Source organism: Pan troglodytes, chromosome 8 (genome assembly GCF_028858775.2).
Source record: "Pan troglodytes isolate AG18354 chromosome 8, NHGRI_mPanTro3-v2.0_pri, whole genome shotgun sequence".
NCBI lineage: Eukaryota > Metazoa > Chordata > Mammalia > Primates > Hominidae > Pan > Pan troglodytes.
In genome coordinates, this window is record NC_072406.2 from 86,726,215 (window position 1) to 86,751,241 (window position 25,027).

At 35.7% G+C, this 25,027-nt stretch overlaps 1 protein-coding gene and 1 long non-coding RNA gene across 13 annotated transcripts in view; one reads left to right on the forward strand and one right to left on the reverse strand.

The window, feature by feature from the left end:
* ADK (adenosine kinase) overlaps positions 1 to 25,027 on the forward strand; it is a 558,353-nt gene that overhangs the window by 354,254 nt on the left and 179,072 nt on the right. For 9 of the 11 annotated variants that reach the window (XM_001148292.7, XM_009458758.4, XM_016918649.3 and 6 more), the window contains one exon: positions 19,434 to 19,604. The exons of the other annotated variants lie outside the window; for them this stretch is intronic. In XM_001148292.7, the coding sequence (XP_001148292.1) occupies positions 19,434 to 19,604 (171 nt within the window). The remainder of the gene's footprint in view (positions 1 to 19,433; positions 19,605 to 25,027) is intronic. 11 annotated transcript variants of the gene reach the window in all.
* LOC107966753 (uncharacterized) lies at positions 627 to 22,039 on the reverse strand. 2 transcript variants are annotated; one of them, XR_001706671.4, is made up of 3 exons: positions 21,958 to 22,039; positions 2,516 to 2,559; positions 627 to 738 (listed from the first exon to the last, which is right to left on the reverse strand). It is a non-coding gene; the product is annotated as an uncharacterized LOC107966753 (long non-coding RNA). The 2 variants fall into 2 exon arrangements; XR_010146925.1 differs by lacking the exon at positions 21,958 to 22,039 and adding an exon at positions 3,495 to 3,579.

The following is a 25,027-nucleotide window of genomic DNA, read 5'->3' on the forward strand; positions in this document are numbered from 1 at the left end:
CTTTGACACCTTTGTTGTTGAACTCCTGGTGTGGGTGACCCGGGGCATTGTTCAATATCTAAAGAAATTTAAAAGACAGTTCCTTACTGACAAGGTACTTCTTTGTCAGCAGAAGTTACTTCTCCTCTTATCCATTTTTTGAAGCCAAACCTCTTTCTAAAAATATCAAGCCATCCTTTGCTGACATTAAATTCTCCAGCTTTAAATCCTTCACCTTCCTTTTGCTTTAAGTTGTCATATAATGACTTCAAGTCTTACTAGAGTATGCCTTTCTTATAGCAATTCTGTACTCACATTGTATTTTATATATAAGATAAAAAGATATTTTACAGAAATTTCAACGTTTTCATGCCTGCTGTCGTAGCTGCAGTGATGGCTCCACAAAGTCCTCCCCCAACCACAATGGTCCTTACGCTGGATTCATCTATCTTGAAATGGTGGGCAACCACAGCTGCAGACCTCAATCTACGGTACATATCAAGCAAGTCAGCTTTTTTTTGTAATGATTTTTCTCTGCTTCTTGGGAGCACTTCCAGCATCACTAGTGACATTTCATATGGGTCCCATGGTGATGTTCAAGATTTACAGTATTGCACTAAACATGATGAAAAATAATTCAAGAACCATGAGAGATCACTTTTTATTGCAATATGCAATTTACTGTAAGATGTAGGGTTCACTCAGAGATGATTAGCATCAGATGGCATTTTCAACGGATACTCGCAACACTTGAGCTCACTGCAAAAGCAACAGGTGGTAGTTACAACGTTGTTACAATAGTACAGTATTTACTGCAGTTCATTTTATGCAGTTAGGATTTAATACTGAATTTTTACATTTGTTTACATTTCTCTTGACTCAAATGCTGCCATGTATGGTCTGTAAGTGTTTGCCTGTGTAAGTTTTGATAGATTTTAACTTTTTATAATACATTTTTGTAGTTTTATCATAGTAAGTGATAAAATAGTATCTACATATACTTTATGAGTTCATGACGTACTTAACAATTTTTATCAATATTTCTAGGCTACACAGTTTGTCTGTAGAGTATTTCAAACTATCACAAATTTCCAAAAAATTTTCTGATATACTTCTTGAAAAAATTTTTACACACAAGTGGATCCATGCAGTTCAAACCCAAGTTGTACAAGGGTCAACTGTATTGTAGTTATTTTTTAATGAGATTTTAAAAACTTTTTTCAATTTATATGTATTTTTCTTAACTGAGTATTAAATTCTGAAGCTAGTACTTATTAAATTGTTTGGACTTAACGTTAAACAGGACTGTTAGGCATTTGTTAGCATACCATGAAAAAATGAAAAAAATAACAAAAACACTAAAAACACTGTAAACTGGGAAAGTTTCAGATTCTCTGAATTTGAGAGAGTTGTTCAACTCTAAAATGAATGCATTCTTCCATAAGCATGTGAAAAGGCAGCAGTCTTTCTTTTTTCTCTTTTTTTCAAAATTGCTTTCTAGACTGGGCACAGTGGCTCACACTTGTAATCCCAGCATTTTGGGAGGCTGAGGTGGACAGATCGCTTGAGCCCAGGAGTTTGAGACCAGCCTGGGCAACATGGTAAAACCCCATCTCTACAAAACATCCAAAAATTAACCAGGTGTGGTGGTGCACACCTGTAGTCTCAGCTTCTGTGGAGGCTGTGAGGTGGGAGAATCGCTTGAGCCCAGGAGGCAGAGGTTGCAGTGAGCCAAGATCGTGCCACTCCACTCCAGCCTGGTGACAGTGAAATCCCCTCTCAAAAAAAAAACAAACAAATTTGAAAACACATTCTAGTGACATGGGATTTTGTGTAGCATCTTAACAAAAATGTAATCACATATTTAAAAATTTTCTGTGCTTTTTGCTATATCAAACAAAAAAAGTAAGAAGTACTCTTCCCCTTAAGGTTATGGTCAGGTCAGAGTGGTAAGATAAATACAAGTTGCTTATATCATTAAGTAAAATAAAATAATTACCCTCATTTATTTCATAATATCACATATTATGGGCATTCAAAGAAGAATGTGTACATCTGTTAGTGGGAATGAAGAAAGAATTTGTTAGATTTTAAATGGGCATTGACATGTTGGTAAATTCTAACGTAGAGGTAGTGGACATTTCAGATAGAAGGAAAAACATAAAAACTCAAGATTTATTTTGGGAGAAGCAAATTATTCTATATGACTGAAGCAAGGACATATGTTATGAAGTAATGTAGATTACAGCTGGTTTACTATAAGTTGGAGTACTATCGTGGAGCACTTTGAATGCTGGGGTGTGAGGCATTTGGATTCAATTTACTAGGAAAAGAAGAGTGATTAGGGTGATTAATCTGTCAGCAAGATATAGGATGATTAAATCAAGGAGAGAAAGGAGGCAGGGATAGCTTTTTAAAAGGGAATGATGGATTTTGCTTTATGTATATATATTTCAAAGGAAACACCAAACTGTTGATCTTTAAAGAGCATACTTTTGTTCAGCACTGTAACTAACAGTTGTAACATAAAACTCACTTTTCTGATGGGAGGCAGAAGACTTTCTAACTTTCTTGTTATTTCTAGAGGAATAATATCAATACAATGTAAATATGTATGGAATGCATACTACAGGCCAAGAACTATATTAAGCATTTATTTAATTCTCACAACCCTTGAGAGACATTATTATTCACATTTTACAGGTGAGAACAGTAAAGCCTAGTAAAGTTATGTTGTCCAGAGTCACATAGTTAATAAGTAGACAGATTAGCAAAAATTTTTTAAATAAGTTTACTAGTTGGTTTAAACTAAGGAGAATTGAGTTAATTCTCCTTGGGTCTTATCAAATTGTCTTCATCTGACTTAGGCATAGTTTCTCTCTTTTTTTATTTTTCATATCACTCCTGATCTCTTCCCACCATGGGTACTCTTAATGTGTTTGATATGGCTCTTACATTTGGATGTGTCCTTTAAGACTGTATTGTGTTATTTTAGATGCATGCATATGTGTTTAAATTATACATAATATATAAAAGGGTAAATTATAGCTTGTCTGATTTGATATATATGTTTCTACTCTATTGCTTTTATATTTTTATTTTATAAGAAACACACATTTTTCTTTTACAAGAAACAAGGTCTTGCTATTAATATGTTACCAAGACCAGAATGCAGTAGTTATTCACAGGTGTGATCATTGTGCAGATAGCCTTGAACTCCTGGCCTCACCCTATCCTCCCACTTGAGCCTCCTAAATAGCTGGAACTACAGGTGCATGCAGCTGGGCCTGGCTTAGTTTACTGCTTTTTTAAAAATAATTTACAAATAATAATTGTACATATTCATGGAATACATTGTGATTTTTTTTTTTTTTTGAGACGGAGTCTCGCTCTGTCGCCAGGTTGGAGTGCAGTGGCGCGATCTCGCCTCACTGCAACCTCCACCCCCTGGGTTCAAGCGATTCTCCTGCCTCAGCTTCCTGAGTAGCTGGGACTACAGGTGTGCACCACCATACCTAGCTAATGTTTGTGTTTTTAGTAGAGATGGGGTTTCACCATGTTGGCCGGGATGATCTCGATCTCTTGACCTCTTCATATGCCTGCCTCAGCCTCCCAAAGTGCTGGGATTACAGGCGTAAGCCACCGTGCCCGGCCCATAATGATGTTTTGATACAAAGTGCTGGGATTACAGGCGTAAGCCACCGTGCCCGGCCCATAATGATGTTTTGATACCTGTAATGTATAGTAATCAGACAGGGATAAATAGCATATCCATCATCTCAAACATTTATCATTTCTTTGTGTTAAGAACATTTAATATCCTCCATCTACCTATTTAAACTATTTAATATATTTTTGTTAACTAAATAGTCATCCTGCAGAGGTATAGAATTCTATAACTTACTCTTATCTAGTTGTAATTTTGGTATCCTTTAACAAATTTTTCCCTATCCTTCCTTTCCCCCTACTTTCCCAGCCTCCAATATCCTCTGTTCTACCTTTTACTTCTATAAGATCAACTTTTTTTTATCTTCTACTTATGAGTGAAAACATACCATGTTTAACTTTCTGTTCCTAACATTTCACTTAACATAATGTCCTCCAGTTTTATCTATGTTGCCATGAACCACAGGATTTTATGCTTTTTTATGGCTGAATGGTTTTTCTTTGTGTATACATTACACATTTTCTTTATCCATTCATTTGTTGTTGGACACCTAGGTTTGTTCCATATCTTGGCTATTGTGGATAGTGCTGCAATAAGTGTAGGGGTACACATGTCCCTTAAATATAATGATTTCCATTCCTTTGGATAAATTCCTAGTAGTAGGATTGCTGGATCATGTAGTAGTTCTACTTGTGGTTTTTAGGAAACTCCAACTATTCTTCATAGTGGCTATTCCCACCAACAATGTATTAAGAGTTCCCTTTTCTCCATCCTCACCAACTTTTTTTTTCTTTTTGATAATAGCCATCCTAACTGGGGTGAGATGATACCTCATTGTGGTTTTGATCTGCATTTCTCTGATGATTAGTGATGTTGAGCACTTTTTCATATATTTGTTGGCCATTTGTATCTCTTTTGAGAAATGTCTGTTCAGATCATTTACCTATTTTTTAATAAGATTGGTTTTTTGCTATTGAGATGTTTGAGTTCCTTGTATATTCTCAGTATTAATCCCCTATCTGATGTTATGAATAGTTTACAAATATTTTTTCCCATTCTGTAGGTTGTCTTTTCACTCTATTGATTGTTTCCTTTGCTGTGCTAAAGATTTTCAGTTTGATATAATCTCATTTGTTTATTTTTACTTTTGTTGCTTGTGCTTTTGAAGTTGTATTCATAAAATATTTTTCCAGATCAATGTCCTAAAGCATTTCACCTGTGTTTTCTTCTAGGAGGGTTATCCTTTTAGGTCATATATTTAGTTCTTTGATCATTTTTTTGAGACAGGGTCTTGCTGTGTCACCCAGGCTGCAGTGCAGTGGTGCGATAATGACTCACTGCAGCCTTGACCTCCTAGGCTAAGGCAGTTCTCCCGCCTCAGCCAGCTGAGTAGCTGGGACTACAAGCATATGCCACCATGCCTGGCTAATTTTTGTATTTTTTTGTAGAAATAGGGTTTCACCATGTTGTCGAGGCTGATCTCAAACTCCTGGGCTCAAGAGATCCACCTGCCTTGACCTCCCAAGATGTGGGGATCACAGGTGTGAGCCACCATGCCCAGCCTCTTTGATCCACTTTGAGTTGATTTTTGCATGCAGTGAGAGGTGGAAATGTAGTTTCATTCTTCGGCATATGGCTATCCAGTTTGCTCAGGACCATTTATTGAACAGACTATTCATTCCCCAATGACAATTCTTGGCACTTTTGTCAAAAATCATTTTGCTGTAAATAATGTGGATAAATTTCTGGGTTCTCTATGCCTTTCCATTGGTCTATATGTCTGTTTTTATGCTGGTACCATGCTGTTTGTGTTATTATAGCTTTGTGGTATATTTTGAGGTCTGATAGTGTGGTACCTCCAGCTTTGTTCTTTTTACTCAGGATTGCTTCAGCTATTCAGGGTTTTCTATGTTTCCATACAAATTTTAGAATTTTTTTTCCATTTCTGTGAAAAGTGTCATTGGTAGTTTGATAGGGATTACACTGAATCTATAGATGTCTTTCCATTTATTTGTATGCACTTCAATTTCTTTCATCAGTGTTTTGTAATCTTCCTTGTAGAGGTCTTTTATCACCTTGGTTCAGTTTGTTCCCAAGATTTTGTTTTCTTTTCTAGCTATTGTAAATGAGGTTGCCTTTTTGAATTCTTGTTCAACTACTTTGTTGTTTATGTACAGAAACATTACTGATTTTTGTGTGTTGATTTTATATCCTGCAACTTTATGGAATTCATTTATCAGTTCTAAGAGTTTTTTGGTAGAGTCTTTAGGCTTTTTAATATGTAGAATCATTACATATGCAAATAGGGACAATTTAACTTCCTTCTTCTCAATTTTGATATGGTTTATTTCTTTCTCTTGCCTAATTGCTGTGGCTAGTACTTCCAGTACTATGTTGAATAAGAGTGGTGAGAGAGGGCATCATTGTCTGTTCCAGTTCTTAGAGGAAATGCTTTCAGGTTTCAGTAAGATGCTAGCTGTGAGTTTGTCGTGTTGAGGTAATTTCAACATGTTATTATGTTGAGGTACTTTCCTTCTATACCTAATTTATTAAGAGTTTTTATGAAGGAATATTAAATTTTATCAAAAGCATTTTCTGCTTTTCATTGAGATGATCATATGATTTTTGTCCTTCATTCTATTGATATGATATAAGACATTCATTCAGTGACATATGTTGGACCATCTTTGCATTCTTGGGATAAACCTCACTTGCTCATAATCTTTTTGAGACGCTGTTGGGTTCAGTTTGCTAGTATTTTGTTGTGGACTTTTGCATGTATGTTCATCAGGGATATTGGCCTATCATTTTCTTTTTTTGTTTTGTCCTTATCTGTTTTTGGTATCACGGTTATGTTGGCTTCATAGAATCAATTAGGAAGTATTTCCTCTGCTTCATTTTTGGAATAATTTGGGACAAATTGGTTTTAATTCAACAGTGAAGCCATCCAGTTCTGGACTTTTTTTTTTTTGGTGTTGGAAGACTTTTTGTTATTAAATCAATCTTGTTTCTTGTCATTGGTCTGTTTAGGCTTTCTATTTCTTCTTTCAGTATTGGTAGGTTTTACGTATCCAGGAATGTGTCCATTTCCTCTAGGTTTTCAAATTTGTTGGCATATAGTTGTTCACGGTAGTCTCTAGTGATCCTTTGTATTTCTGTAGTATCTTTTGTGATGTCTCCTTTTTTGTTTCCTATTTTAATTATTTAGATCTTCTCTCTTTTTTCTTATTCTAGCTAATGGTTTGTCAATTTTGTTTAGAAGCCAGCTTTTTGTTTTGTTGATCTTTTGTATTTTTTTGTCTTATTTTTGTTTATTTCTACACTGATCATTATTATTTCTTTCCTTCCATTAATTTTGGGTTTAGTTTATTCTTTTCTAGTTCTTTGAGGTTTATCATCAAGTTGTTTACTTGAAATCTTTCTTGTTTTTTGATATAAGCATTTATTCCTATAAACTTGACTCTGAATACTGTTTTTGCTGTGTCCCATAGGTTTTGGTATGTTGTGTTTCTGTTTTCGTTTGTGTCAAAGAATTTTTAAATTTTATTCTTAATTTCTTTCTTTATCCATTGGTCATTCAGGAGCATATTGTTTAATTTTCATGTAATGGTATATTTCTAAATGATTCTCTTGTTATAGATATCTAAGTTTACGCCATTGTGTTCAGATAAGTACTTGATATTTTGATCCTTTAAGAATATTTTGAGACTTCTATTGTGTCCTTACAAACGATTGATCCTGAAACTGTTGAATGGGCTGATGAAAAGAATGTGTATTCTGCCACTGTTGGCTGAAATGTTCTATAAATATCTGTTGTATTTAGTCTATGGTGCAGTTTAACTCTGATGTTTCTTTGTTGACTTTTTGTCTACATAATCTGCCCAGTGTTGAGAGTGGGATGTTGAAGTCCCCAACTGTTATTTCACTTTAGATCTAATAATATTTGCTTTACATATCTGGGTGCTTCAGTATTGGGTGCATATATATTTACAGTTGTTATATTCTCTTGTTGGATCAATCCCTTTATAATTATATAGTAGCCCTCTGTCTTCTTTTACAGCTTTTGACTTGAAGAGTGTTTTACCTCATATAATTATAGCTACTCCTGTTTGCTTTTAGTTTCCATTTGCATTGAATATTTTTTCCATCCGCTTCCAGTCTGTGTGTGTATACAGGTGATATGAGTTTCTTGTAGATAGCATATAATTGGGTCTTGTTTTTTTAAAATCCATTCAGCTAGTATGTATCTTTTAAATGTGGAACTTAATCTATTTACAATCAGTGTTATTATTGATAGGTGAGGACTTACTCCTGTCATTTTATTGATTGTTTTCTGGTGGTTTGTATATCCTTTGTTCATTACTTTCTCTCAATGTTATTTTTGCAGTTGAATGGTTTTCTCTAGTGAAAAGGTTTGATTCCTTTCTCCTTCTCCTTTGTACAGCAGCTCTATCAGTGTGTTTTATAGTTTCACATATTTTCATGATGGTGATTATTGTTTTTCATTTCCACATGTAAGACCCCCTTGAGCATTTCTTGCAAGGCCAGACTAGTGGTGATGGATTCCCTTAGTTTTGCTAGTCTGTGAAATATTTTATTTGTCCTTTATTTCTGAAGGTTAGCTTTGCTGGGCATATTCTTGGGCTAATAATTTTTTTCTTCTAGTACTTTGACTATATTATCCTGTCCTCTCCTGGACTATAGGATTTCTGCTGAGAAATTCACTGTTAGTCTAGTGGGGATTCCCTTATATGACTTGATGCTTTTATGTTGCTGCTTTTAGAATTCTTTCTTTGTCTTTGACTTTTGACAATTTAACTGTAATGTGCCTTGCAGAGGTCCTGTTTGAGGTGAATATATTTGAGCTTTCTCGACTTGGATGTCTCTCTGTCTTTCTGTTATTATTTCATTAAATATGTTTTTCTCACCTTTCCCTTCACCTTCTGGAGATATTTGTTTGCTTAATGGTATCCCATAAATCCTTTAGGCTTTTTCATTCTCTTTTTTTTTTTAAAGTTAGTCTGCCTGTGTTATTTCAAAAGATCATTCTTCAAGTTCAGAAATTCTTCTTCTTGGTCTAGTCTGTTGTTTAGCTCTTTATTGTATTTTTTATTTCATTCATTAAATTCTTCAGCTCTAGGATTTCTGCTTCATTCTTTTTTATGATATCTATCTTTGTTGAATTTCTCTTTCAAATCATAAACTCTTTTCCTGACTTTGTTGAATTATCTATCGGTATTCTCTTGTATCTTATTGGATTTCTTTAAGATTATTATTTTGATTTTTTTCCCACATTTCATATATTTCCTTATAGTTTGGAGTCTGTTACTAGATAATTATTGTTTTCCTTTTGACATTACATGTTTTCTTGCTTTTTTTCCTTCTTCTTCTTTTAAGACAAGTTCTCATTCTGTTGCCCAGGCTGGAGTGCAGTGGCACAATCTCGGCTCACTGCAGCCTCTACCTCGTATGCTCGAGTGATCCTCCCACCTCAACTCCCCAAGTAGCTGGAACTACAGACACTCACCAATATGCCCTGCTAATTTTTGTGGTTTTTAGTAGAGACAGGGTTTCACCATGTTGCCCAGGCTTTTTCTTGCTTTTTCACGGTTGATGTGTCCCTGTGTTGATTTCTATGCATCTGGTGGAAAAGTCACCTCTTTTAATTTTGTGGAGTAGATTTCATAAGAAAGAATACGAATGAGTCTTGGGTTGTTGGTTTGGTGGGGTACATTAGCCTTATTTCTAGATACAGTTTTGTAGTCTCTGAGTAATTTCTTCAGCTGTAATCCACTCTAGTGGCATTTGTGAGTTTCTCAGTGGCATGGGCTGAGAGAGTTTGTGGCAATGGTGATGCCACTTTGCCAGGGGTGGGCTCACTAGACTGTTTCTCAGGTCTGGGGTATGTATGTGCACATAGTAGGTCAGCCAACTTGGTTGGTGAGATTGGCTTACTGAGACTGGAGCCACAAGGCTGTTACTCTGACCAGAAATACAAGTATAAGGTTGCTTGGGCAACCTGGGGACATGCCTGCCAGGAGCAGCTTTCAGGTCGGGGACGTGGGCTTTTGGCCACTTGGCTGGCTTGGAGATATTCCCTGTGGCACGGGGGCAGTCTGTGGGACTATCTCTCAGGCCATTATTGGGGGTACAGGACTGTTGGGCAGGCCAAGGGCGTGCCTATGGGGGACCTGTGTGTCTGTTTCTCAGGTTCTGATTGCTTGCAGGTAGCCCTACTCTGCTGGCCCTGGGCCATATCACCTTCTCAGAGGCTCAGGGAGGTCTCCTGCTTAGAGAAGGGAGCCCAGCAGTTTGGCCAGCTTAAGAGCAGGCTTGCTGTGGGTAGGACTGGCAGACTGGTTTCTCTGTTGGTGGTATGGCCATGGTTCTTGGTTTTCTTGCTGTGCAAGACCAGAATAACAGCGAGTCCAGGGTTCAGACTTCACCAGCTTGGATCATGGTGTTCAGAAACTTGTTTGGAGTTGGCATAATGAAGATGGAGCCCCAGTTCTGGAGAGGTGCGGTGGCCACTTTCCCCCCAGAGGAGGGCATACTACACAGGTGGCTATTCTCAAGATGACGCCATGTTACAGCAGTTTGGCTCACAGTGGTGGGATGGGGAGTACACACCTTGTGCTCTTAATCCAGGTCAGTGCGTCTGCATGAATTCCTGGCAGCTCTCCAAAATGGGCTCAGCTTGTGAGGACTATGGGATTCTTGTGTAGTAAGGCCTTCATGTGTTTGTGGTGGCAAAGAGGCTGGTAGGGATCTTCTGCTGACTTTTTTCCCTGCAATAGCAATTCCCTCCCGTCTCCAGGCAGATCTGATCTAGGTGGGGAAGATGGGACCACGAGTTTGAGTGCCTCTATGCTGCCTTCCTAGATTTCCAATCACCACAGGTGCATCTTCATTCCATCAGTGCACCCTACTACTCTTCCTTCACACTCCAGTCAAATCTTAGCTGTTTGTTTGTTGCCTTGATCCTTTTTTTTGTGTGTGGATTAGACAAGCACCAGGTATCCCTACTCAGCCATCTTGCTGATGTTACTTCTTTATTGCTTTTCTTTTCTTTTCTTTTCTTTTTTTTTTTTTGAGATGGAGTCTCGCCCTGTTGCCCAGGCTGGAGTGCAATGGTGTGATCTCAGATCACTGCAACCTCCACCTCCTTGGTTCAAGCGACCAAGTAGCCTCAGCCTCCCAAGTAGCTGGGACTACAGGCACCCACCACCACACCCAACTAATTTTTGTATTTTTGGTAGAGACGGGAGCTCACCATGTTGGCCAGGCTGGTTTTGAACTCCTGACCTCAAGTGATCCGCCTGCCTCAGCCTCCCAAAGTGCTGGGATTATAGGCTGGAGCCACTGTGCCCAACTCCTTTATTGCTTTTAATCTCTGCATAGTAGTGTGTTTATTAGTTTGTTTTCATGCTGCTGATAAAGGCATACCTGAGACTGGGAAGAAAAAGAGGTTTAATTGGACTTACGGGTCCACATGGCTTGGGAGGCCTCAGAATCATGGTGGGAGGCAAAAACAGAAACCCCTGAGAAAACCATCAGATCTCGTGAGATTTATTCACTACCATGAGAACAGCATGAGGGAAACCACCCTCATGATTCAAATTATCTCCCACCAGTCTCTCCCACAACACGTGGGAGCACAATTAAAGATGAGATTTGGGTGGGAACACAGAGCCAAACCATATCAGTGTGCATTCACCACATTCTCATCTTTTCCCCTAGAAATAGACTTCTAGGATTTCTCACACTTTATGTTCAACAGAGCTATATAAATATGCTCCTGTGTATTCCCTTAAAGCCCATCTTCTTTCTACTATATCTTTTTCCTCATTTTACTTCCTTTTTTGAGGGAGTTATGTGGGATAGAAGAAAAATGGACGTCTTCATTTATAACATACCTGAAGTTGGGAGTATTTTAATCCTTAAACAGATTAAAATGAGCTGGGTGTGGTGGCTCACACCTGTAACCCCAGCACTTTAGGAGGCTGAGGGAGGCGTATGGCTTGAGCTCAGTAGTTGGAAACCAGACTGGGCAACATGACAAAATCCTGTTTCTACTAAAAATACAAAAACTAGCTGGGCGTGGTGGTGCATGCCTGTAGTCCCAGCTACTTAGGAGGCAGAGGTGGGAGGATCACCTGAGCCCAGGAGGTCGAGGGTGCACTGAGCTGTGATTGCACCACTGCACTCTAGTCTAGGCAACTGGGCGAGTTTCTGTCTCAAAAAAAAAAAAAAAAAAAAGAGTAAAAGATATGTGATTTTCTGCTTCCAAAAGGAACCACATAGACAGGAAGAAGATCCAAGTGAATTATTCTCTTCTATTTCTTTACATTGCCTTCTGTCATTGGTAACATAACCTTTATGGCATTCACAAGTATATTTGTTCTAGCTTTCTTCTTTTAGTAATTCTGTTGCTGTCGTTTGTGTGAAATACTGCATATTATAACATTGTAATTATAAATGATTTATACATTATCTTAATCGTTGTCAGGGCCAACGTTTTTCTTACAAGCAGATAGGAACTATGCTTTGTTGTAACTCATATTTGATCGACTCTGAGAACAAAATATATTTTATACTTTCTTGGAGTAGTCCCACAAAACATGTAGGACCCATTAAGAGGAAGAAAGCATGCTATATGGTTGTTATATTTGTTATTTTTGACTTGTAATTTATTCATTCTCTCAGCCCTGTTCTCTGACTAGTGTTACTATGGCACCTAAGTTATGGCATGGAAAACAAGCTAATTATGTTCTTCAGAACAGACGACAGTGATACATCTTGAGACACAAGCATCTGGTAGTCTTAGCCCTTTCCTCATCAGTGCTAGTCTAGACTTGGTTGGGCTCTCTGGTTGTCCAAATATTTTTCTGTTACAACACATCCTTCTTTATTTTATTTTTCTTCTATAAATAGTGGTTTATGCTTTCTAAAGCCTCTAGTCTCATATTTAGTTTGTTCCTTTTTGAGCCTTCTGTCTACTCAAAGAAGTAATATAGACTTACTCCCAGCTGTGTATGATCTACTCTTACTCCTGTTTATTGAGTTAAGCTTTTTACTATTTGTAAACATCTCTTGGTTGTGTAGACACAAATACACCAAAACTAAAAATGGTTAAATTGGGGTGAAAACTTACGGATATTTCTTACAATTTATTTTTCAAAATTCAGTGATGTAGTTAGATGGCTCTCCTGATAAAAATTGTTTAAGAGATGTGAGTAATCGATACTTTTTTATCAGAAGTGACATCTAACCATATTACCAAATTTTGAAAAACAAAGAAAATATTAGAATTATCCACAATTTTTGTACCTAAACTTAACCAGTTTTACTTTTGTTTATTCCCTTATAATCTTTTTTACTATTGATTTAATGTAGGTTATAATCATACTGTGTACACACTATTTGTATGTCTTCTATTTAATTGAATATTTATGTGCCATAAGCATTTTCTACTTTACTACTTAGTTTTCGTCATCATCATCATTTGTAATATCTTTAAAATATTCTCTGGAGTGGTGCTATTCAATAGAAATATAATTTAAAATTTTCCAGGACCCATATGAAAAATGTAAAAAGAAACAGCTTAATAATGGATTTTATTTAATCTAATATATCTAAAATATTTATTGTTTCAACATGTAAAAATTATATACCGTATTAGACAAAAATTATTAGATTTTAACCTTCTTTTCATAGTACATCTTTGAAATGTACCTATTTTACATATATACCAGTGAATTATGTCACTAAACTTTCAATGTCAAAATGTAGTCCTACCAAAACAATAAAGCTCCAGCAGAAAAATATGAAATGCTTCAATTTTTACATTTAAATTAATGAAAGTAAATTAAAAATTTAGTTTCACAATCATACTAGCCACGTTACTTATGCTCATCATGTACATGTAGCTTCTTCATTTAAATTTAAATTAAATTTAAAATTCAAGCCTCTCTTTGCACTAGTCACATTTTAAGTGATCAGTAGTGAGCTTTAGAGTTTATAGCCAATTCTTGACTGTTCCTCTGTCATTTTTTTACATTGATTTCAATGAAATAAGTACACTGATAAGTTTATGAATGTATATTTTCCCATGTTTTGGATTACTTTCTTAAAGTAGACTCTCAGAAGTAGAATTACTGGGTCAAAGAGTATAATCAACCCTTCTTCATCATTGTTACCATGTTGTTTCTTTAGTTACTAGAGAGGAATATTTCTCTACATATTTATTTACTATGTATTTCTCTTTCAATGGAATACTTTTTAATGTTATGGTTTATTTATCTATTGGTGTCCTAATGTTTGTTTAATTTTTAGTCTACTTTTAAATTTCTTTGTGGACTAAAGATACTAATGCTTTGTCTTGTTTTTCCTCATCTTTTGTTTATTTGTTTGTTTTTTTCCTTCTGGGAGTACCAACTGAACCCTTTACTTTTACTATAGCAAATATTTAGATAATACTTCCTCTGTAAGCTTCAAAGTTTTTCCCACTCTAGAAGTTTGATATTTACTTCTCTTTTATCGTAGATTTTCTATGTATTTTTAAAAAATGTTTTTATCAAACTGGAATATATGATTATGTAATTGTGAGAAAATAAACTAAATTACAAGTTCTTAACCTTCAGTTGAATCCAGTGCTTACCCATTATTTTTAGATAAAGCCTCATTATATATAGTTGCTGACCACCACTGCATAGTTTTACGCATATGTGTAGTTAATCAGGAAGTAGATGGACCCAAATAGATTAAAATCTACTGTTTCAAATATTTCAAAATAATATCATATATTCTTCCCTATTATATTTTGATCAGCATATTGTTCTCAGTAAAAACAAAGTCTTTTTTTTTCTATATCACCATGTATCCACAGTTGATTAATTATAGTCATGGTTATTTTACATAGGTTTATTTCCTTTTGAATTAATATAGACTTATACTTCCAAGAGTTATAAATGCCTGAAATTTACATAGTTGTGTATGCACACATACACATACACATACCCCTATTCCTCACATAATTGGTAATAGAAATAATGAAAAGAGGTTGTGCTCTTAGGCAAGGACAATTTAAAAGAACCCCAAATGATTACCTTGAATTAAGGTAAACACTGGTAAAAAAAAGAGCAAAAAGGGCAATTTTTTCCTTTAGTATATTAAACAATGTTGTTTCTAACATTCCCTCACGTTTAGACTACTCTGAAAAATCCTTAGAGTGGTTGTGTAATGTGTTTAAGTTTTTTCGATTTCCAAGCATTAAGTCTGGCTCCACTAAAACGGTTGTTTGGTTCTATTTTAGTCTGTCCCTATCTGTCCTACTGCTACCACTTTGTGTTGTTTTGTTTTCTGTTGTAATGAATACAACAGTCCCACTTCATTCTCAGTTCTAATTAACGTTATCCAGCCTCTAAGTGTTAGCATCTACTTTGCTTTTGGTTATAGGATCAAGGATAAACAGCTAACTGTTGTGCAGACTGAAATCCCTAATTAGTAAAGCACAAGATTTTATTGGTTATATATTTTTCTAAACTATAGACTTGATTTTGTTGCAAACCTTACATGTAGAAAAAAAAATTTGTAATGGCACTGTTTTTATTTTTGGTGATACTATAGTCTGGAACATGTGGCCTAGCAAAGGTTATAAATCTAGCAAGAAAAATTATGGCTGGCATCAATTTTAACAGTCTTTGCGATCTAACAGAGCATAAACCCCAAATTGTTTAAATACTAAATATTTACTTAAAGAAAAACAAGAGATCATTCAAAAATAGAATTTAAATAGTGAATTTGCCTTTTATTTAAAAGTTGACAAGTTTTGTATATTTATAAAATTAGCAAAATTGACATCATACTATCCATATCACAAGACTCTTGTGTTGTATTTTAAAGGAAAACACACACACAGCATACATACATTTGGATTGGGGCCAGATTTAGACTCCAGGGGCACAGTGTTGTGTACCTTAAATTACAATCAGATGTATTTTAGCACAGATCAAATTTTCAGTCTGAAGTTGGTGAGAAGCCTAATTATTTGACCAGGTTACTATTTATGTAGACCATTCTGTGGCTGGCTGTGGTTAATCCACAGCTGGCAGAATGCTAGCTATGGGAGGTTTTTATTTGATGCTGGAACAGTTTGGGGAGAAATAGAGGGGGAAAGCTTTAAAATCTTCTCATTAAATGGAAGACTAAAAAGCAAGACAGTACATCCATATTACTATGGAGACAAGATGCTGTATAAACTGTTCGTTTTAATTCTCCAAGTGACAGAAATAGCAAAGCAGCAGCTTGGATGCTCATAGTTTGCAAGTGATAGGATACTTGGTTAAAAAAGAAAGATAAAAACATTTAAAAATAATAACTAAGACTAAGATTTGTTGCCGCTTAGAACACTTGAATATTGGTAAAGAATTAATGGATTCAATTTTTAAATGATGAGAAATATTGTTATTATACAAAAACATTTTGTATTTCACTAAACATACTAAAACATTTAGAATTTCACTAGCAGTACTTTAAAGTGATAAGAGGCAGTTGTAGGGGAGAAAAAGTAACATATTTTCCTCATCCATCGCAAGGGTCATGACTGAACCCTCTGTAACGAAAGAGATTAACAAGAGAAAAGCGTAATTTATTTAACAAAGTTTTACATGACACAGGAGCCTTCAGAAATTAAGACCCAAAGACCAGCAAAAACTGTATTTTTATGCGAAGTCTGATGAAAGACATGGATAGTTGTAGAGAAACATTAGACAAAAGGGGTATGATCTAATGGTAATAAACCTAGGATTGGAGGATGTGGAAGCCAGCAAGTCCTGTCTGTTAGATTATTCTTGGCCACCAGGTATAGGGCAGGACCCCTTTGGAAAAGGGTTTTATGGCCAGCTTTCACACAGAAAGGTGGGAGAAGGTCAGAGTGACCTTGCTTCTGCGGGTTTTCTCAATTGCTAGGGGGCCATATTTTGGGGTATTGTATTCTGGGCCCTGACACAATTATAGTAGACGATTCTCTCTTAACGTCTCAGAATATGTATAAAGGCAATAAACCCTTCCTTAAAAGATGGACCCCAATACACATGGCTCCTGCCACAAAATTAATTTTTTTAGTCTTCTTATTGTAGTCTATTTGAAATTTGAAAGTAATATTTTAAAAGATTTTTTTTTTCTTTTTAAACTTTTCAGAGTTTGCATTATGGAAATCGTTGGTCCCTCAGTTATAAGTGAATATCTCAGTAGCATTTTTGTAACTTTTAAAAGAAGTTTCTTTTATATTTTCAAGGTTATTTCTTCCATTTATAAGCCAGTTCTTCTCCCCTTCTAGTTTCCAGTGCTCCCACTTCCTCTAGTTCTTTGCTCTAATTATCCTCTCTCCCTTGCCTCTTCATTCTTCTATTTCTCCAATAGATCCTTTTCTTTGAAAAGCAAAATCTTTCCAACTTTCCCTGCCCTTAAAAGCAAATCTCTTCTTTCCTCCCTTCCCTGCCCACCCTTCCCCGCAAAAAAGCGTTTGTGCCTTTTCCTCCTCTTATTATCTGCTCAAATTAGCAACATATCTGGAGTCATATGAATCCAGGCTTCATCACATGTAAGCTGTGTGTCCTAAGAAACATCTCTTAACTTCTCTATCTTGCTTTATTTATCAAAAGAAACTAATATGTCCACCTCATAGGTTTGATGTAAGGAAAAAACAATAACTGAGTTGCTGTATAGTATAGTGCCTGGGACACAATAATTACTCATTACATTTCAGATGGTTTTATTATCATTACTGATGAAGCTTTGAAAATAATTATTCTTACCTTACTTTCTCACCATTCCTTTTTTAACAACTACTTCTACCATCATACTAAGTGCTTTCTGTTAATCATCAAATCTTATGACTTTTACTCATTCCTTTCTTTCTCTACTTCCCCATAGCACCTTCTTAAAATTTCTCTTGCTTAGTTTCTCCACCATCACTTCTCCTCTCCTCATTTGGCCTCCTCTTGTTTTCTCCTTTTCCTTTTTTATTTCCTCTAATTTTTGTTCTCCATTTTTTCCTTTGTCCTCTTTTGTTCTGTGTTCTCTGCCTTGGGAATTACAACACCTCTTTGACCTCACCTCTTTCATGACCTTTCCTCTAAGTCCAACTTTCTGGTAGATACTTAGAGATCCCTTAGAACCTCAACTGTAGTATGACCACAACTAAACACTCTTTACCATCTAAGCCAGATCTTATTCTGGAATTTTCCACTTTTATTAATGGTAGAACCAGATTCAAAAATCTCAATCATCTTTTGACTCTTTTCTTCTTTGCCTTCCACATCTTAAACAATTGCCAAGTTCTGTATGTAGTACTCCTAATATGGTTTTCTTTTACACAGCCAAATGTAGACATTTATTAACTGTTGCTGAATTGTTGCTGCCCAGGTTAACTTTGCTTTAAATTTTCCCATAAGCTTGTTATTCCTTCCGTTCATGGAAATATTCATTACCCATGATCCACCCCTACCCCTCTTGCACATTGCCCACCAAATAGATTCCTACCCTGCCACCCAAGGCCCTTTGTATTCTTAACTTCGCCGACCTTTTCAAGTCTCTATTATTGCCCTTTGTGTATTCCTTTACTTGTTTGTGCACCATCCAAACTAATTTCCTGTATATACATGTATGTCTTTGCTTATGCTTTCATCTAGAAAGCATGAATATGTTTTAATAAGACTTTCATTAATATTAAAGCTGTACATAAATAGCATTTTAAATGCAGCTTTCCTGACATGAAATTTTAAAGAAATTTAAAGAAAATTTTAAAGAAAAATTAAATATTTTTCTTTGGCATTACTGCATTCTTTTCTCATTATTTGAAAATTCTAATTCAGAATCTTCCTCAAAAATCAATTTAGATATTTCTTAAGGTAACAAGTTATGATTGATTGATTGATATAGAGACAAGGTCTCCGTGTATTTCCCAGGCTGGAGTGCAGTGGTGTGATCTCGACTCACTTCAACCTCCACCACCTGGGCTATAGCAATCCTCCCGTCTCAGTCTCATGAGTAGCTGGGACCACAGGCACACACCAACACACCCAGCTAATTTTTGAAATTTTTGTAGAAACAGAGTTCCGCCATGTTGCCCAAGCTGGTTTGGAACTCCTAGACTCAAGTGATTGGCCCACCTTGGCCTCCCAAAGTGCTGGAATTCCAGGTGTGATTCATTGTACCCAGCCAGAAGTTATGATCTTAATTAACAGATTATTTTAAAGTCACTTATAAGAATACAAACTCAGCCAGGCTCAGTGGTGTGCACCTGTAATCCCAGCTACTTGGAGGGCTGAGGTAGGAGGATTGCTTTATCCCAGGAGTTCAGGACCAGCCTGGGCAATACAGTGAAACCTTATCTCAAAAAATATATATTCCAAACTGTTTGTAAGAAGCTAAAAGGATTCAGTTTGCCTTCATAGTACAATTTCCCTAATTCGAATGTAATTATTGTCTTGAATGAGACCTTTCAAATATTTTTTCTTTCATGAATTTCCAGAATTCTTTAGTATTGAGGATATAAACCTAGTATGAAATAAGTAATGCTTTATTCTATGAAGTAATGGCATGTATCAAGCATATGGTACTCATATGATCAAATATCCTTCCAGTCAAATGTTGCTATTTTCTGCCTTGCATCTTATAATTGTATTTTATATACTTTTGTATTTTGTATAGGTTTCTTTTATTCTCACTGAGAGTGACTGTGGAGATGGCATTTCTAATTTTCCCTCCTTTTTTCTTCATCCAGGGCTTTTTTCTTACAGTTTCCCCAGAGTCAGTATTAAAAGTGGCTCACCATGCTTCTGAAAACAACAGGATTTTCACTTTGAATCTATCTGCACCGTTTATTAGCCAGTTCTACAAGGAATCATTGATGAAAGTTATGCCTTATGTTGACATACTTTTTGGAAATGAGACAGTGAGTTACCTTTCCTTTTTCAAAAGAACCTGGGGGTTTTTTGTTTGTTTATTTCTGATGTGTGTATATATGTTTAGAAATATATAAATTAAATCCTAAATTTTTGTGTAAATATCCTTGAGAATTGTGCAACAAAATTGCCTCAATGTCAACTGCTCTCAGTATTTTCAATATTTCCTTCAGTATATACTAACTTCTTTCTTAGTGAAGCATTTATTTATTTATTTTTATATTTTTATTTTTTTGAGTTGGAGTTTCCCTCTTTTCATCCAGGCTGGAGTATAATGACATGATCTTGGCTCACTACAACCTCTCCTTCCCGGGTTCAAGCAGTTCTCCTGCCTCAGCCTCCTAAGTAGCTGGAGTTATAGGCGCATGCCACCATGCCCAGCTAATTTTTGTATTTTTAGTAGAGACAGGGTTTCACCATGTTGGCCAGGCTGGTCACGAACTCCTGACCTCCGGTGATCTGATCGCCTCAGCCTCCCAAAGTGCTAGGATTACAGGTATGAGCCACTGTGCCCGGCCCAACATTTATTTTTTTTAAGGTGTTTGAAGTTTAATTTACTTATAGTAAGAGTCATCCTTTTACTGTAATTTCTGTGAGTTTTTACAGATGGATACCTGTCCTGTTACTATGACCACAATCAGGATAAAAAAGCACATTCATCACTTTTTAAAGTCTCTTCGAGTCTAAGTCCATTTGATATTTGTTTAATAAATTATGAGTAAATTTTGATATATTACATTTATATTTCTTTATTAATAATATTTTTAAAATATTGTCTGTTATAGTTGAAGGTGATAAAATGGAATTTCATCTCAACAAGTACAGTTTTTTCTTTCTACCAAGAATGTATTTTCTTCCATTCTAAATTATGGAAATGCTTATTTACTTAAATGCTTATTTACTTTGATTGCTTGTTTACTGTTTATACCTCTTATTTACTGTTTATACCTCTTATTTACTGTTTATACCTCTTTAAAAATCCATGAAAGAGGAAAAAATCCTTCAGTGTGTCTTCCTATGACTTGGCCATGTCACTTGATGGTTTAATGTATACAATGAAGGTATTGTATTAATCATCCCAGAAGTTCATTCTGATTCTAATTCCATAGTTCTAACATAGTTTGAATATATTCATCAATTTTATATCTAATAACTGCCATGTGCCTAGAATAACATAAAAATTGACCTGGAAGTTTACGAGATCACCTGGGTAAAGATTAAAGGATGATCCATAGAAATAATATCACAGTGTATCTGCAAAGGTGATGGTTACATTGGTTATAAATGGTGACATTGGAAGGAAATGCTATATTCTTGATAATTCACAAATTGAGATACTGGCAAGAAATAGTGGTAATAGCCAAGTGCCATATAACTGCTAGAAGCCTAATTTGACTAAGATCTACCATTTAGTTTTTCCTTATTAACAGTTTTATTTTGTAAAGGGTAAAAGAAGTAAATGGGAAAAGTGCTATTCAAGCCTTTTGAATAACATTAAAGCATTGGTCTCAGTAGTCTTGAGAATCATTGGGAGAAGTTAACATTTGGTCTCAGAGTTCTAAATAGTCAAGAAAGATCAGACTGGCAGCACTTAAATAAGTTCTTTAGAGTTTAAGAGACAAATCTTAAAACTTTTAAAAAAGATAAATATGATTCCAAAGAGGCCGGGCACGGTGGCTCACGCCTGTAATCCCAGCACTTTGGGAGGCAGAGGCGGGTGGATCACCAGGTCAGGAGATTGAGACCATCCTGGCTAACACGGTGAAAGCCCGTCTCTACTTAAAATACAAAAAATTAGCCAGGCGTGGTGGCGAGTGCCTGTAGTCCCAGCTACTCGGGAGGCTGAGACAGGAGAATGGCGTGAACCCGGGAGGCGGAGCTTGCAGTGAGCCGAGATCGCGCCACTGCACTCCAGCCTGGACAGAGCGAGACTCCGTCTCAAAAAACAAACAAACAAACAAAAAATAAATATGATTCCAAAGAATGAAACTTTGGAAGTAAAGAAAGCTTAGGGAGATTGAATGCCATAAAAAATGCTATTTGGACTTTATAGTCACAAATGATCTTAATTAAGGAGAGAATGTGGAGGGACCTTTTGAAAAAACATAGCAGAGCACGCAGAAAACTCTTTAATAAGAGCTCAAATTTGGAGGATGACGAGATAGCTGCCTCTGCCTTTGCCGGTGCAGTGAGAGCAGCTTCAGGAATCTTATGGCCTCTGAATATTTTGGCATCTTCAGCCTACCAAAACTGTGTCAAAAATGCCTCTCTTATTTCTGCATTGTCCACTGGACGTTTTAGTCATATTCAGACACCAGTTGTTTCCTCCACTCCCAGACTTACCACATCTGAGAGAAACCTGACATGTGGGCATACTTCAGCGATCCTTAATAGAGTGGCCCTCTTGCTTCCAAGTGTCTTGAAGCTGCCAGGCAGATCTCTATCATACGTCAGTACAGGAAAAGGCAAGAGAAGGATTGTGAAAGCTGTCATCTATAGGTTTCTTCGACTTCATTGTGGCCTTTGGATGAGAAGGGCTGGTTATAAGAAAAAATTATGGAAAAAGGCACCTGCAAGAAAAAAGCGATTGAGGGAATTTGTATTCTGCAATAAAACCCAGAGTAAACTCTTAAGATAAAATGACGACGTCCTTCTGGAAGAGGCGAAACTGGTATGTCCATGATCCTTATCAGAAGTGTCATGATCGAACAAACCTGAAAGTATAGATCAGAAGTTTCACTTGTTTCTCAGTTATTGAATATGTATCTTTGTGTACATATCTTTGCAAAAATGGATAAGTAAAAATCTCGATGTAAATTGTATCAATGAATATGTAAACATACAGTGACAACACTGAACTTATAAAAGTTTTAAAACTTAAAAAAAAAAGCTCAAATTTGTAAAAGACATGTAAAAAGAAGGTGGAAAATGTATTTAGAATCAGGGAATGATGCTAAACGTTTGGTAGAGACAAAAGAGAAAAGAAAGTCCCAAAAGTGGTTTAAGTTTGCAGCAGATGCTGATGATATCAAAACAATCTTCGCTTAAAAAAAAAAAAAAAGACTCCAAAGTACAAGCAACAAATGGAAAAAATAGATAAATTAGACATCATCAAAATTAATAATTTTTGGGCATCAAAGGACACTAACAAGAATGTGAAAAGACAACTAGTGGAATGGGAGTTAGTATTTGCAAATCATATATCTGATAAAGGATTCATATTCAGAATATTTAACACAGTAACAACTCAACAATAAGCAAACTAACAACATAATTCAATAATGATCAAAGGAATTTAATAAACATTTATTCGAAGAAGATATACAGATGGCCAGTAAACACATGAAAAGATGCTCAACATAACCAGTCAAGAAGTGCAAATCAAAACCAAAATTAGATACCACTTCACACCCATCAGAATGACAATTGTTTTAAAAAATGGAAATTAACAAGTATTGGTGAAGATGTGGAGAAATTGGAAACACTTGTGTATTGCTGGTGGGAATGTAAAATGGGAATGTAGAAGACAATTTGGTGGTTCCTCAAGATGTTAAACATAGAATTATTACCATATGATCTAGCAGTTCTACTTCTAGGTATATTACCCAAAATAACTGAAAGCAGGGACTCAGATAATTGTACACCAATGTCCATAGCAGCATTATTCACAATAGCTAAGATAGAAGCAAATCAAATATTCATCAACAGATGAATAAACAAAATTTCATGTATATATACAATGGAGTATTATTTAGCCTTAAATAAAATTTTGATACATGCTACAACATGAATGAATTTTGAAAATACTGTGTTAAGTAAAATAAGCCAGACACATCAGACAATTATTGGATTTTCTAAGAAGAATTCCACTTACAAGAAGTATCTAGAATAGGCAAATTCATGGAGACACATAGTAGGATAGTGATTACCTGGGAGTGGGGTGGGGAGGAATGAGGCATTATTGTGTAATAAGTACAGAGCTTCTGTTTGGGATGATGAAAAAGTTCTGGAAATGGATAGTGGTGATAGTTGCGCCACACTGTGAATGTATTTAGTGCCAATGAATTGCATACTTAAAATGGAAAATTTTATCATATGTATAGTTTACCACAATTTTTTAAAGAAGATTTATTCTACAAATCAGTAAACTTAAAAGTTGGATCACAGCTTAGCATAGATTATTAAAGGAATTATTTTTCCCCACCTAGAAGAGGAAGTGGTAAAACTGTAAGCTGCTACGTGGCTGTAAGTCATGGGGCAAGAAAATCTTTTCTCTTTTGGTATGATTATTGTTCATTTGAATTCGCTTCAAGAGGTATTTATATAGTACCTAAGTACCTCTTATGGCAGACCAATAAGCAGTGGATACATAGTATATTTGAGAATGTCTGTCATTACGTGGACTATAGAATAATAAAGATTGGCTATAAGACAATTAGAGGTATTTGGGATTTTATTGAAGCAGTCTCAAAAGGTCTGTTGATAAATAAATTGATTTCTAGGGGTACGCCTCAGTGTTTACCCTGCCTTTGCTTAAGTAAACAGTGATTTAGATAAAGCTATATTTGCATATAATTCAAATGCAAATAATACAACACCTTAATACATACTAGGTAAGTTGAAGGTCAAAATCAGATTTTTTTAAATGTTAGTAGACTCTAAATATCAGTTGAGTGATGAAATTTAATAGGGATAATAAAAATTATATCGTATTTGATTATAAAAAGCAAGTAGAGTAAAATGCTTTATCCCTTTAATCTCATCATCCATTGTTTTTCTCCTTGAATACTATAGTGATAATGTTATCTTCAGTTTTCCAGGAAAAAAGAGACATTTTACTTCTAAAATGTGATGAAGGATAAAATATAGTTCTCAGAGAATATACATAGGATTCTTTAATATTTCCCCCCTCAAAAAAATAAAGTATACTGTGTTTAGTATAAATTTTAAAAATGTCAAAACTCAGCTAAAACCAAACACACTTGGCCCTTATTTTCTACATGTCACCTTCCTCTTGTCAGAGGATTGTACAGTAGTAATGATGAATTAAAACTTCTGATAGCCTCAATATTTAAAAAAAAAAAAAAAACCTTGTCCACAAAGATTATTTATTCACAGGCAATGATCAATGATCCCTGTGAGACAAGAAATAAATAAGATAAACCTGATGATTACCCCAGCTAACTCCTTGCAGATAATTTCCAGGCAACAGAAGAAAGGTAACTAAGGCCAAGCACAGTGGCTCACGCCTGTAATACCAGCACTTTGGGAGGCTGAAGCGAGCGGATCCTTTGAGGTCAGGAGTTCAAGACCAGCCTGGCCAACATGGTGAAACCCCGTCTCTACTAAAAATACAAAAAAGCCTGGCAGGGTGGTTGTGTGCCTGTAATCCCAGCTACTCGGGTGGCTGAGG